The sequence below is a fragment of the Natator depressus genome, chromosome 6, assembly GCF_965152275.1.
Source record: "Natator depressus isolate rNatDep1 chromosome 6, rNatDep2.hap1, whole genome shotgun sequence".
Taxonomy (NCBI): Eukaryota; Metazoa; Chordata; order Testudines; family Cheloniidae; genus Natator; species Natator depressus.
In genome coordinates this window covers 61,955,155-61,969,187 of record NC_134239.1, presented here as the reverse complement: position 1 = coordinate 61,969,187, position 14,033 = coordinate 61,955,155, and the positions used below count along the sequence as shown (strand labels likewise).

Here is a 14,033-nt window from a genome sequence, read left to right as displayed (position 1 = left end):
GCCAGAGAGGTGAGGAGAGTGCAGAAGGAAAAAAAAAAAGCGTGCTTCATAAAGTGCTGAAAAGGAAATAAAGTGGAAAAAAGTGAAATATTAAAATGATTTTAAAAAAGCTATTGTTGGAGCTGAATCTTAACAGGGTAGCCTATAGTATGTGCCTTCAGCATTTTGGTAATTTTGGATTATTTAGATATGTCTTTTAAATACAATAGCATTAGCAAGAATGTACAATTAAAGAAACTTTAATGTGACACACTGTACAAGAGCGGGCACTGATTTAGATGCTCTTTATATTTACAAAGGTAGAGAAATGGCCTAATACTATTAGCTAAATGGTGGCTCCATTCGTATTAGGAACAGATGGATGGATCTCTCTCTCTCTCGCACACCTTTCTGATTTTCAAGCATATAAATACTAAATAAATTAATCAATTCTCATAACAATGAGCTTTTCTGGAATTAATTTCAAACAGTGAGAGCACTAAAACAACAATTTAATTACTCTTTAAAGGGGGAAACTGTATTCTGAAAATGAGTAAGTCTTTTTTATACATAACAGGCACTTAACACTCACTGAATGACATCAATCAGAGAAGCCGTGTAATCATGACCCCAAATTATAGGCACCTTAAGGAGGCTGTTGTTATCTCCTAGTTGGGGTGACATTCAAAGCTAACTACTTGGCAGCTTGCTTTCAGATGGTTCTTCTATGTGTAGCACAGAAACAAACAAAATGTGACCCACAGTGATAAAAATACTGAAATAAAAATGATGGGATGGTGAGAAATGGAAAAGCCCCCTCACTCCCTCCCCTCCCCTCCCCTCCAAAAGGAAAAGTGAAGGCTATAGAAGGAAACTTGCAAAATAAATGTTAGAAACATATTTACTTTGAGGGATCCAACTCTACTAGCAACTCCTTTGCTTTCATCCGGCCGTCTAATTTGCTACAATGGGGGAAAATGGGTAAAAAGACAGAAGAATAAAGAAAAAGTGAACTTAAAAAAATTTCCACACAATCAATTAGCAGTACATGCAAGACATTAATTTGACTCTCTGAGACATCTCTAGAGGACAAGGACACAGACTCTAGTTTCTGGAATAAGTGATGCTTTATCAAGTCATCGTAAACTTGTTTTTGTTGAGATTTTTTTTCTTTATATTACCAATTTTGCACCAAAACTTTGCATGCTGAAATCACTATCTTCTTCTTCTTCTTCTTCTTCTTCGAGGATAAATATTACTTAGTATTTTGTGATTGTCTGGATTTGATTCATAGAGAAAGTAAGGTCCTTACACATTGATAGAAAAAAATCCTGTATTTTTCACTCCAGTTAATGTTTTAACTTTGTGGTATAAACTGAAGTTAGAAGGTGTCAACCATATGATTAGAAACACAGATGTGCTGTAAATGGAACTATCAATCCTGACAAGTATCATTGCTGATACCTGACAGAATAAAATACAAGCTGCCCATGACACAGGCATAGAAGTTTTAGCCACTGCCATTAAGATTCCCAATTAAACAATTGTGCTGCCCAACCAGAAAATTTTAATGCCAGACCAACATTAGATTTACTGTAGTACATATATTTTAACTCCATTCCCAACACCTCCTCCTGCCTTGATCTTTTTCTGTAATTATAGCAATCCTTTTCTAGATTAGGTAGAGGATGGAAGAAACAAATGAAGTTGCTGCTCCAACCTTTCACACTGCTATTAACATGTAAACACAATTTTCAAATGCCAGATGAACTATGTCCTGAAAAAATCCATTTACAGTAAAAGTTTAATCCAGAACTGTTGAATCCACTAAAGAACTCTTTCTTTCTGAACTGAAATTAAAACTAAGCTAAATCATTTGAGGAGAGGCGAGAGGGAAGAGGAGAGAGAGTTGGATAGCACAGGGGATACAGAGTTTTTCACCTCTTAGTGGCTGATCTGAATCTAGCCTGGGTTGGCAGTTGTTGCCGCTTGATGGCTGTTCCATGTAAAATAAATTGTATCCGCTACAAACTGGAATGAGACACACCACAAATGGCATTAACTGGCATCCCTTTTAGTAATCTCAGAAGAGAAGCCAAAAACTGAATACGCCATGGAAACTCAATTTCCTGCTCTGTGTTTGAGGTGATATTTCCAGGTCTGGGCTAAGGCACAATGGCAGGAATGCTGATGATGTGTGAACATGGCAGCTGGTCTACACTGAAAAGTTACACTGGCATAGCTACATCTCTCAGAGGTGTGAAGAATCCAAACCCGAGGGACATAGGGCATGGCTACACTTGCAGATGTAGAGCGCTTTGAGTTAAACCAGCCTTTGTAGAGCGCAGTAGGGAAAGTGCTGCAATCTGTCCACACTGACAGCTACAACTACACTGGCGTGGCCACATTAGCAGCTCTTGCGATGGCCACAGAAAGCAGTGCATTGTGGTAGCTATCCCAGCATGCAAGTGGCTGCAATGTGCCTTTCAAATGGAGGTGGGGTGGAGTGTGACAGGGAGTGTGTTGTGTGTATGTGGGGGGAGAAAGAGTGGGTTTTGGGGAGGGGGTGGGCTAAGAGCGCATCAGCATGCTGTCTTGTAAGTTCAGACAGCAGCAGACCCCCCCACCCCTCCGCCTCTCTCTCTCTCACACACAGCATTCCACTGTAATGGTTGCTTTGTCTCGGAGCAGATAAGCCTGCCGGCTGTCAGAAACGAAGCTTTCAAAGGGCATATCAGCATTCCTACAGCGAATTCAAAACAATGAGTGGCCACTTGACTGAAGGGGATTATGGGACATTTCCAGAAGCTGATCAGAGTGCAGTAATGCGACACCTCGTTCACACTGACGCCCAGGCATTTCAGCCAAGGTGCAACAAGCGTTAATCTTCTTGCCGAGGTGGAGTATTAGGAGCGCTCTAGCCATGGAGTCAGAGTGCTCTACATGCCTTGCCACTGTGGATGGGTAGTGAGCTAGGGCGCCCGGGGCTGCTTTAATGCGCTCTAACTCGCAAGTGTAGCCAAGCGCAGAGTTAACCTGACCTAACTCTGGTTTAGACAACACTAGGATGATGGAAGAATTCTTCTATTGACCTAGCTACTGCCCCTCAGGGAGGTGGATTACCTACAGCGATGGCAGAACTCTTCCTGTTGCTATAGTAAGTGTCTACTCAGTGATACTCAATTAGATCTACCTGCAGGCTGATTTGAGAATTTTAACAAGAGGCGGGCCATTTGCACAGAAGGCTGACAAAAAACAAACACACACCTCATCTGCCAATAAACAAAGACCTTGACTGCAACATAAATATTACCGTTTCTATCTTTTAACAAAGTTTATAAATCAAAATTGTTACCCGTATTTGTGGCAATCTCTAATGGGAGAGGTGACAGCAATGATCTCTGGCGAGGTTTGTGAAGAGTGGTTTGTAGGAGGTCAGGGCAGGATGCATGCCCTGGTGAAGATGCTCATTTGTCAGGTGATTGCGGTGCTGGTTTTTTATAATGTTCATGGTGGAAAACCTAGATTTGCAGAGGTACATTGATCCAAACATTTTTAAAAGATAGACGGTTAGATTCTGGTTATTCTGAAACTGGTCAGCATATTGAGTCCAGGAACCACAAAGTCCCATTTCTCTGAATTTTGCCTTCAAGATATCTGAGCTCTGGAGCCTTACAATTTCTAATTGAAAGACACCTTCGTAAATTGAATCAAGAATGTTCTTTGCTTCAGAAGGGCAAGGTCTATCAGCATAGACAACGAACAGATTACAAATAAATAAAAGCAAATCCTTTGGAATTTTAATATTCTTAAATTGCATTTTAAAATTTTCGATCAGATTGTTTAGGAATTCTTGCATCATTGTCAACAAGGTTTCATCTGTAGCAACAACACATAATGTGGAAAGTGCAACACTCTTCCTGTTAAGTCTGTGTGAAAGATTTCAAGATTCTTCTGAAAGGCACACATTTTTTCAAAAAGATTCCCTAGACTGCTTGCACTGCCTTGGAGCTGCATGTTGAGGGGATTCAAGTGACCAGTAATATTGCACAGAAAAGCTACCTGTGACATAAAGGGGACATCATTAATATTGTTGGTATTGTGGTTTGAAATAAATTATATTATTTCTCTCTGAAGCGCACAAAACCTTTCTAACACACATACCCTAATTAACCAGTGAACATCATTATGCTGCAACATGTCACTGCATTTGGCTGAAACGTCTTGAAAGAAAGCTTTAAAAAGACAATGTTGCAAGCTAGAAGTAGAGTGTATGTAGTTCACTAATCTCATCACAATACCCATTATTTTTTCCAAGTCCCCAGACAACTTACCACACAGTGTCCTAGTGAATGATCCGGTGAAGTGTATTTAATGAAAGGTGTATCACTGCCAAACGCAAAGCAATGCCCTTCTCTTTCCCTGTCATGGAGGAACTTCTGTCTGTAACAAGCAAGTTTACTTTCTGCAGATCTAAACCCTTTCTTTCAAAAAAACCTTTTGCCTTTGCAAAAATGATCACTCCTGTGGTGTAGGTTTCTAATGGTATTAAGCACAAAAATTCTTCCTTGAAAATTTCACCATTATAAAATCTAACAAACAGTGATACCTGGGCAATGTCACTTAAATCACTTCATTTGTCCACTGCAAGAGACATTTGGCATTTTTAAAGTTGGAAAGCAGTGCTGACAGACAATCCTTGTAAATTACCTCCAATTTTCACACTGCCATGGAATCAGACACGGGAATTGGCTTTACACGGTTTACAATGTCATGTTCGTTTTTATTTCCAGAAAAAAGCTCCTCCAGCATGTCCAATGTGCACTTCTTCAGAAGCTTAGCATCCAGGAAAGGTTTTTTCTTTTTAGCTAGTACCCATATTATTCGAAGAGAAGCAGCTGTTGCTTTTTCCTGTACAGCTGCTGATGTTGTGAGAATGACACTTGAAGTGTGATACGAAGACTTCAGATTTTCAATTTTGTCACATCTTGCAACACTGCCAGGAGGATAGGCTGCGTTGAAGTTACTGTGCTTTGATTCAAAATGACGCCTCATGTTGATGACCTCACAGAAGATACAGTGGTTTGGCATATTAAACACAAAGATTTTGCATTTAAACGATGTGGCATATTAAAAATAAACTCCTCTGTCCAGCTTGGGTTAAAAGTTCAGTTTTTGCTGTTGACTTTGTGACACTTACTCCCACTCATATTCATTTTCTGCTCCATTTCCATCACTAATGAAAAAATGGGTGATGTCCTAGCTCAATCAGAGATGATGCTATCACGAGAACTTAGATCCAGTAAGTTACTTACTGAGGAAGTAAAAAGAACACGAGGACTTGTGGCACCTTAGAGACTAACAAATTTATTAGAGCATAAGCTTTCGTGGGCTACAACCCACTTCACTGGATGCTCTAATAAATTTGTTAGTCTCTAAGGTGCCACAAGAACTCCTGTTCTTTTTGCGGATACAGACTAACACGGTTGCTACTCTGAAATCAAAGGAAGTAAAGTGACTGAAGAAAAAAACTGCAAAGCCCTTTAAAATGGAAGGGTTTTGAAGTGAAATCCATCCAGAAACTGAGGCCAGCCTCTAGGTGGGAGGCTATCTGTGAAATGCTGGATCCGCCCTATAAGGGGTACATTGAGAAACTGTAATAAGGCAATAGATAGCTCGGTTGAAAAAGATATTTTATCCAATACAGAAGTGTAAAGCCTGAGGTTGCCTCTATATGTTTATATGTTTATTTTCTATGTAACTTGTATATGTTTGCTCTCCCTTACTATTTAATCTTTGAATCTGTGTTTTTTCTATTTGTAGCTGGGTGGTCACCTGCTCTTGCCCTGAAGGGCTTAAAACTGCCCGGGGAGGGCTGTGGCTGGCGCAAGCAGCCCAGGCTGATTGGGAAAAAAGGCCCAGCTGGAGCCAAGCCCCAATCAGGGCCCCGCTGGCCCTTATAAGAGGGCAGTGGGCCAGGAGCATAGAGACACTCTCTTTAGCCTTTTGAGAGGGAGGGACCTGGCTGCTGCGAGCCGAGTAGAGTACATAGACTGGAGCAGGGCTGGGGGAAGGCCAGAGGAGCTGGAGAGCTCCGGCCTGGAAACCCCCCAGGCTGCAGGCCTAGTCTAAGGCCAAACAGGTACAAGGGTAGGCGGAGGCAGCAGGTCCAAACCCCCTTGCCTGTGATGAGTGGCTTGTACACTGCAGTCAGCCCCAGTGAACGGGGGCTAGGTGGTGACGGACAGTAGCCATATACTGAGGCGAGGTGGGGATAGGGGGTTGGGGGTTCCTTGGGGAGGGGAGACCCAGAGACTGTGGGGATACTGCCAGGGGGAACGACCCAAGGGAAAGGGGCACTGGGGTCCAAGAGAGACACGGGGGGCCAGCGACAGGCGAGACACCGGCTGACAGAAGGTGCTCCAGAGGCTGGCGAGCTAATTCCCTGGACGACCAGCAGGAGCTGCCGCCAGGTGAGTCTCGTGTCAATACACTATTAAATAAACCTTTTGTTTATTTTTACTCCAGGCAGGTCTCTGCAGTGCTACTATATAGAGAGTGGGTGCCAAATGCAGCTGATAAGTAGTGGGGTGGTTTCATGCTGTCAGGGGCAATGAACCAAAGGGGAAAAGTCCAAGTGTCTGGTAGTTAAGATATCAGGAAGTAGATTTAGGGAGACTTGGATCTGGAAGGACTGTTGGAATTACTCTGCAAGGAATGGGCTGGTGAAAGCTAGAATGAGACCTTCTGCTTGTGGGCAGGCTATTGATATCAGGGATCTGAACCAAAGATGTACAGCATTAAGTCACCACACGGTTACAGGCAGGCAGCGACAGAATCCAGTGGATGAGCTCCATAATGTCACAGTAAGTTGATTTAGGTTGACTTAACTTTGTAACATAGACCAGTCCTGGTTTACTGTATGTCATAAACTTGCTTCTAATCATATGCCTGTGACTACAGCTCTTAGTTTTAAGGGGCCCAGACCTTAACATGTGCACTGGGATATGCGCATGCATCCCCAAACCAGTGCCCTGTTCCAAGGCCTCTTACAAAATACCGGCTAATTCACAAACAGTTCATCCACCCAAAGAAAGCTCTTTGCAATAGTGAATGCATAAAGATTTTAACCATTTTTCATGGCTAGTGCAGGCAGCCTTAGAGAATAAGAACATGGCAATCAAGAAGCAAGTGTATACTGCACATCAGCTGAGCTGTTTTTAGGGCACATGAGAGAAAGGTGATCCTGTAATACTTGACTTCCATAGGCTTTGGATGAGCTGCTCAGAAAGTATTTGTCAAAGTTCCACTGTATAGGACAAACTGAAACTGGGCTAAGGACTGAGCACTAAAAATGGGTCAGAAACAGTCAGGCTTTTGAAGCTGGCAAGAAGTTGTTTTAGTTAGCGGAGTAATTGCATAATGCCTGTTAATACATTCATCTTGGGGGATTCTGACTGCCAACATCTAGACAACATAAGGAAAATTATTCAAGTAAGCTCTCATCTCCTGCATCCTTGCTTGACTGAGAAACAACAACAAATACTTGTAGAGGAGCTGAAATGCACAGACACTGAGAATATAGTTTGTACTCACAATCCTCTTTGAAAAACGCCTCATACCAATAAATACTTTTTTAGTATATTTAGTGATTAGTATATTATGGCAAATCCATTCCTTTTTTAATTAAAAGCTAAAAATATTACATTAATTGTTATAACTTTTCCATTGACCTATAATAAAAGCAAACTTGTTCCTGAAAAAGCTTTTATTTATACTACATACTACATTTATTTAGACCACATAAACACCAATTAGGTGGTGTTTCCTAAATAAACAGTAAGGGTTTTCAAGTAAAAGGGGTTGAAAATTCCCGTAACAAACGTATACACACATACCCATGATGGTGTGGCATAGCATAAAGGTTTTATTGTCATGAGTTTGGAACTGCTGTATTACAAGTGGTTTACAATTTACATGTTTTGTAAATTAACCCAACTAAGTGCCAATAAACCACTATCACATCATCATATATTTTCTTCTTTACGCCATCTATGTTTTTAAACTGTTTTAGAGCTGTTTTATTTTAAAAGTTGGTAATATTTTTCTTATCACTTTGCCTGTGGCCTCAGGCTTTACTAGTAACATGAGTCCAACACTATAATAGGTCTTCTTGGGGAAAAAAGGAATAACTAATATATCTTTTTTTTCCACTGAATGCATCCGATGAAGTGAGCTGTAGCTCACAAAAGCTTATGCTCAAATAAATTTGTTAGTCTCTAAGGTGCCACAAGTACTCCTTTTCTTTTTGAGAATACAGATTAACATGGCTGCTACTCTGAAACCTAATATAGCTTAGTAACTTCTAAAAACTTACCTATAATAGACTCTTTCTTTAAAAATAATCAGTATTGTAATTTTAAGGTGTGCTATTTTACAATCTACCAGGACTAGAAACAAGTGCTGTATATTTCATAGGAAAGGGGGAGGCGTGTAACAATAAAAATCAAACATTTCTTCTTTTCATGATAGTCCATGAAATATGGGGCCTTAAACTTTTCATTAGTCCATACCTGAATATGTTTCATCATATACTCAAACCACTGTAAATTTTAGGGAAATGGAGTTTGAAAGACAAAAATTTTTGTAGTAAGATTTTAAATTTTTTTTAAAAGGTGCCTATTTGAAGAAGTTTGGAAAAAAAAGTTATTGTGGAGGCGGAGTAGTATGCAGACTGCAGGTGAGGCAATTAAAGGTACAAGATAATGTAATTGATCACACAGCTCAGCAATTTATCATGTGAATATTACCACCAGATATATCCCCTGTTAATATGTAAAACAGAAAACAAAATATAAATATGTCCCTATAAATCAGATTATTGGCATTGGTAGTTTACACCTGTTGTGCAGTAAACTGTTTTCTTACATCTATCTATTGACTTCCATAGATCAATCAAGCTTAACTGTCACTCAAGTTCATTAAAGTGCAAAGCGCTAATTAAACCAGGGAAAAGTTAACTCACATGGCTGACAGCTTTCTATACTAATCCTTCATTTACATTTTCAAAGCCTGTTCCTCTGCTGCTGTTAGTAATATTTAGTTTGCTCATTTTTAAAAAATATTGTTTTCACCTTTTAATAACTTTTGCAGGTGCTTTCTGAAAGTTTTGTTAATTCAAAACTGTTTTCATTTTAGAAGTTCAAAATTGGCAGTTACAGTATGTAGTCAAAAAGGTTAAGAAATAAATGAGTTATAAAAATAAAAAGTCACACACTATGTCACTGTTGCTAAAAATTTAAGGGCCTAATTTTTGTTTGCACCAGGCCTTATTGGAAATGAAAATCAGGCCCTCATTGTACACAGTGTAGTAAATTGGACCTATTTGTTTTATGCAGAAATCTGAAGAAGATATAAACAATAAGTAGCAGAACTAGAGGAGGGTTTTTGGAAACATGACATGAAACCTGATCAGGTCTACTGAAATGAAATGAAGCAGTCCCATTGACTTCAAGGAATATTGGAGTTGGCCCAAACTTTACTGTGGAACAGGAAGATACTGTACAATTCAAGCAGTTTTATGGCATAGTCCCATCTTGTGGACACTGCATGTATGCAACAGGAAGAGCAGGAGGAGGATAAAACAGGTTAGAGACACATGGACAATTTACAGGTCAAGATTTTCAAATATGCTTAGAGTATTTGGATATCTACTTACCATTATAATTAAGTCTGCAAGTTTGTCACGGGGGTCATGGAAGTCACGGATTCCGTGATTTTTTTGGGATCTCCATGACTTCTGTAGTGGCCGGTGTGGCTGGCTGAGGGGCTGCCTGAGTAGCTCAGGCAGACCCCGGGCTAGCCGCACCAGCTGTTGCTGGGGCAATCTCAGGCCAACATGCCATCCTCCACCACCAGCAGCGGGAGTTTGGGTGTGGGAGAGAGCTCAGGGCTAGGGGTTGGGATGCAGGAGAGAGTGAGGGCTCTGGGCAGCGCTTACTTTGGGGGACTCCCTGGAAGCAGCAACATTCCTAGGCAGAGGTGCAGCCTGGCGCTGTCTCCACCTGCAGACACCGTCCCCGCAGCTCCCATTGGCTACGGTTCCTGGCCAATGGGAACTGAGGAGCCGGTGCTTGGAGTGGAGGCAGCGTTTAGAGCTGTCTGGCTGCCCCTCTGCTTAGAAGCTGAGGGAGGGAGATGTTGCTGCTTCCGGGGAGGCATGGAGCCCGGTAGGGAGCTTGCCAGCCCCACCAACCGCCCCCCCAGCACCAGTAGCAGTCCTGGGCCACATGCCACCACTGCTGCCTGCCCGTCCCCCCCTCCGCTCCAGCACCTGCGGTGCCCCCGGCTGCTCCCCTGAGCACCTGTGGCATCCCTGCCCCTCCCTGCCTCAAGATTTAGTCAGGGGTATATTATACAGGTCATAGGCTGTGAATTTTTGTTTACTGCCCGTGACCTATCTGACTTTTACTAAAAATACCAAGATTAAAATATAGTCTTAATTATAATTAAAAGGAATTGAGCATCCAAATCCCTTAAGTAGCTCTGAAAATCTGAGTTTAGAGATTGAGTGAGAGACTGAATTTGGTTTCATCCATTATGTTGTTGATAGTAATAGTTAAATTAACATACTATACTGAAACCTCAGATCCCTGCTTCTCTGAAAATACAATTTGGTAACGAGACAGTAGTTTGGTGAGGATATTTGAGAAAGCTGGAAAGCCATAATATACTATTACTCGAGTCTTTCAACTTGAATGCAACCAATTTGCATGCAGTATATAAGATGCAGATAGTCTCATCAAAGGAGTCCATCAGTGGACTACATGAAGCAGATGATGAACTGAAACGAACAACATTAGTATAATGCATGGTAGTCCCTACCATTTTACTCCATCTATAAATATAATATCTGAATGGCGGAAATTCAAATTGAGTATACAAATGGCTTATGAATCCACTGGCTTATATGTAAATACATTAAGGGAATTAGCTAAGTCTTGTGATTTTGGATAACTGAATCAGACATGATTTGAGATCAACTTGTGGAGAACCAAGCTCACTAAACATGCATGACAGAATTTTGTAAACAGAATGGTTTAACTCTCAAAAGAGCAGTTACAATGACATGATTGTATTAGTTAGCATGGGCGGATCTAGATTTATTTCCGTTGTGCCTGCAGAAATGAGCATTTACACAGTTGTCTCACCTACAGCTAACAGTCATTTCAATCAAAAAGATGATGTTTTAGCATAAGAACAAAATAAGAATTCTACCACTGCACATGACAATAGTACCTTTTATCACAAACAAAATGTAATGAAAAATCTCAGATGTAATTAAGGAAAGTTTTTCCCACAGTGAGTTAGGTCTAAATGAAAGAGGAAGCTATAAAGTGAAAAGGAAAAAAAATAGAAAAAGTATAAGAAAATACAGATGGAATATAAATTTAAAAAACCCAACCCAACATTGTTGTCTTGACAGCCACTAATGACTTGGACATTAAAAAAAAAAAAAAAAAAGGAACTTACACCTTTGATTCTCCCCATCCTTAAAGATTTCTTGTTCTTAATGTTTAAAAATTTTGTGACACATTACTATTTATAATATATATTGCAATAGCACCTAGGAGCGTCTATTAGGGACCGAATCCCCATTGTGGCAGGCATTGTATGCATAGCAAAAAGAAAATCCATGCACCAAAGGGTTTAAAATCTCAAAAATCATCTATTCCTGCTGCTGTTCTTAAATACCTATTTCCCACATCAGTTTGCTAAGTAGAAATAAAAGAAGAAAAAAAAAACTATTCATTTATCTGTCCTGCAAAGTTAATTCCTGTACCCACATGAGCTTAATGTATTGCCATTCAAAATTCAGGTTTTGATATTTTTTATAAAATTTTTGGCTAAACATGTCAAAAAATTGTGAAAAACAAAAAAAATTGAAATACACAAGTTTTTCACAAAAATGTCATTAAAAAAGGCTATTAACCTAGAAAAAATGAGCTGGGTTCAGATCTTGAGCCTTCCTTCTGGGAAACTCAGTTGCCCTTTATTAGGAAAGAAAGGGTTCTAAATTTGGATCTCCTGGGTGGCACAATTTTTAATAGACTGAGAACTGTTAGTGTCACAATTAGTGCCTGAAATAGAGAAATTCTTGTCATGAAATATTGTAATCGGATCAGAAACAGATAAATAAGCCTTTATTTTTTCTTCCAAACAGACAGACTTGTGTACTGCTGAAGTGCACCATTGAGTAAATGTGATTTCATCTTATTCAAACCAGGGGTTTCAGGAACAACTAGTCTGAGGGGATAATCTTCATTTTTGATGTTTAAAAATTAAATAAATATAAATTACATACATTTGGTTTAATACCACCTCACCCCAAACAACCAACACTATAACAAAGTTAACTTCAGACAGTTAAGAGCACATTTTCAAGGTATATACAAGGTGATTTAGCCATCTCATTTACATTAACATTAATGTAATATGCTAAATACATAATCATGCCCATATTTACCCTGTGGTACCTGTGAATGAGATAATGCCCTCATCGCTGTACATTTTTGGAATTACATCCGTATTAATACATGGCTGACATAACAGCATCAGAGTTATCTCATGGTTCATTTGGTTTCGGTCAAGTTTGAAGGAACAAAATGTCGGTGAACTCAAATAGCTATTTTCTTAGAAAATGTCTTCTAGGATCAGTCATATAAAGCTGGTTAGACTGACAGCTGGTGTTCAGAACAGGTCAATTCTCTGTAGCTCTAGCACAGGGGTAGGCAACCTATGGCATGTGTGCCAAAGGCAGCACGTGAGCTGATTTTCAGGGGCACTTCCACTGCCTGCGTCCTGGCCACCGGTTCTGGGGGCTCTGCTGCTAGCCTGAGGTACCAGTCGCTGGCCCCCTGCCAGCTGGGGTTCCATCTGCCAGTCCCACTCAGCCTGCTGCCAGGTCCCGGCCACCAGTCCTGGGGGCTCCATTGCTGGCCTGAGGTACTGGCCACCGGCCCCCTGCCAGCCAGGGTTCCATCTGCCAGCCCTGGCCACCTGTCTGGGGGACTCTGCTGCAGGCCTGGGGTCCCGGCCACTGTCCCAGGGCTCTGCAGCAGCCCCCAGCTGAGGCCCACTGGGGCAGTGAGGGGTGCAGACAGGGGCAAGAAGGGGCACAGCTCAGAACCCCCACATTAAAAATTGTTCCAGCGCCACTGTACTAGGATTTTTAAGTCCTGATTTGCTGCTTACATCACTATCATGCCACATGGAACAGCGCACTGCGTTTGACTTTGAGATTAGAATGTACATGCAAGAACTGGAATCAGAATTTTCTGACAGATTTCAAGCGATTTGGCACAATGCTTTCTTTTCTAATTAAACCTGAAAAGTTCAATGAAAGCAACTTGGATATGTCTGTATTTCAGTGGATGGGTGCTGAAGATTTCAAAATGCAGCTCATTCAGTTAAAAAGCTCAGAATTGTGGGCATCAAAGTTTGGAGATCTGAGGAGTGCACTTGAAGTTACCGAGAGAGATCATGGAGATTATTCTGACCTGCTGGACATCCCTGCCAGTGAAATTTAACTGTTTGAAGAAAATTGCGTTTGCAATGCTTTCAGCATTTGGATCCACATATCTGTGTGAACAGGTATTTTCACACATGAAATCTGTCCTCTGTCCCTCTGAGAGTCGGTTAACAACTGATCACTCAGAAGCCTGCATGCAGCTTAAAGTATCCAAATACGTGCCAGACATTGGAAAACTCAGTAAGGAAAGGCAAGGGCAAGGATCACACTAAACAGATAAGATCTGCATTTTAATTTAATTGAAGCTTCTTAAACATTTTAAAAATCTTATTTACTTTACATACAACAACAGTTTAGTTATATATTACAGACTTATAGAAAGAGACCTTCTAAAAACGTTAAAATGTATTACTGGCACGCAAAACCTTAAATTAGAGTGAATAAATGAAGACTCGGCACACCACTTCTGAAAGGTTGCCGACCCCTGCTCTATCTAGCACATAACTACAGTGGGGACCTAGTA

The 14,033-nt window shown here is 40.7% G+C and overlaps 1 protein-coding gene across 13 annotated transcripts in view; it reads right to left on the bottom strand.

Annotated features, from left to right (window-relative positions):
- GPHN (gephyrin) overlaps positions 1 to 14,033 on the bottom strand; it is a 579,614-nt gene that overhangs the window by 162,621 nt on the left and 402,960 nt on the right. For 9 of the 13 annotated variants that reach the window (XM_074955494.1, XM_074955482.1, XM_074955483.1 and 6 more), the window contains one exon: positions 885 to 941. The exons of the other annotated variants lie outside the window; for them this stretch is intronic. In XM_074955494.1, the coding sequence (XP_074811595.1) occupies positions 885 to 941 (57 nt within the window). The remainder of the gene's footprint in view (positions 1 to 884; positions 942 to 14,033) is intronic. 13 annotated transcript variants of the gene reach the window in all.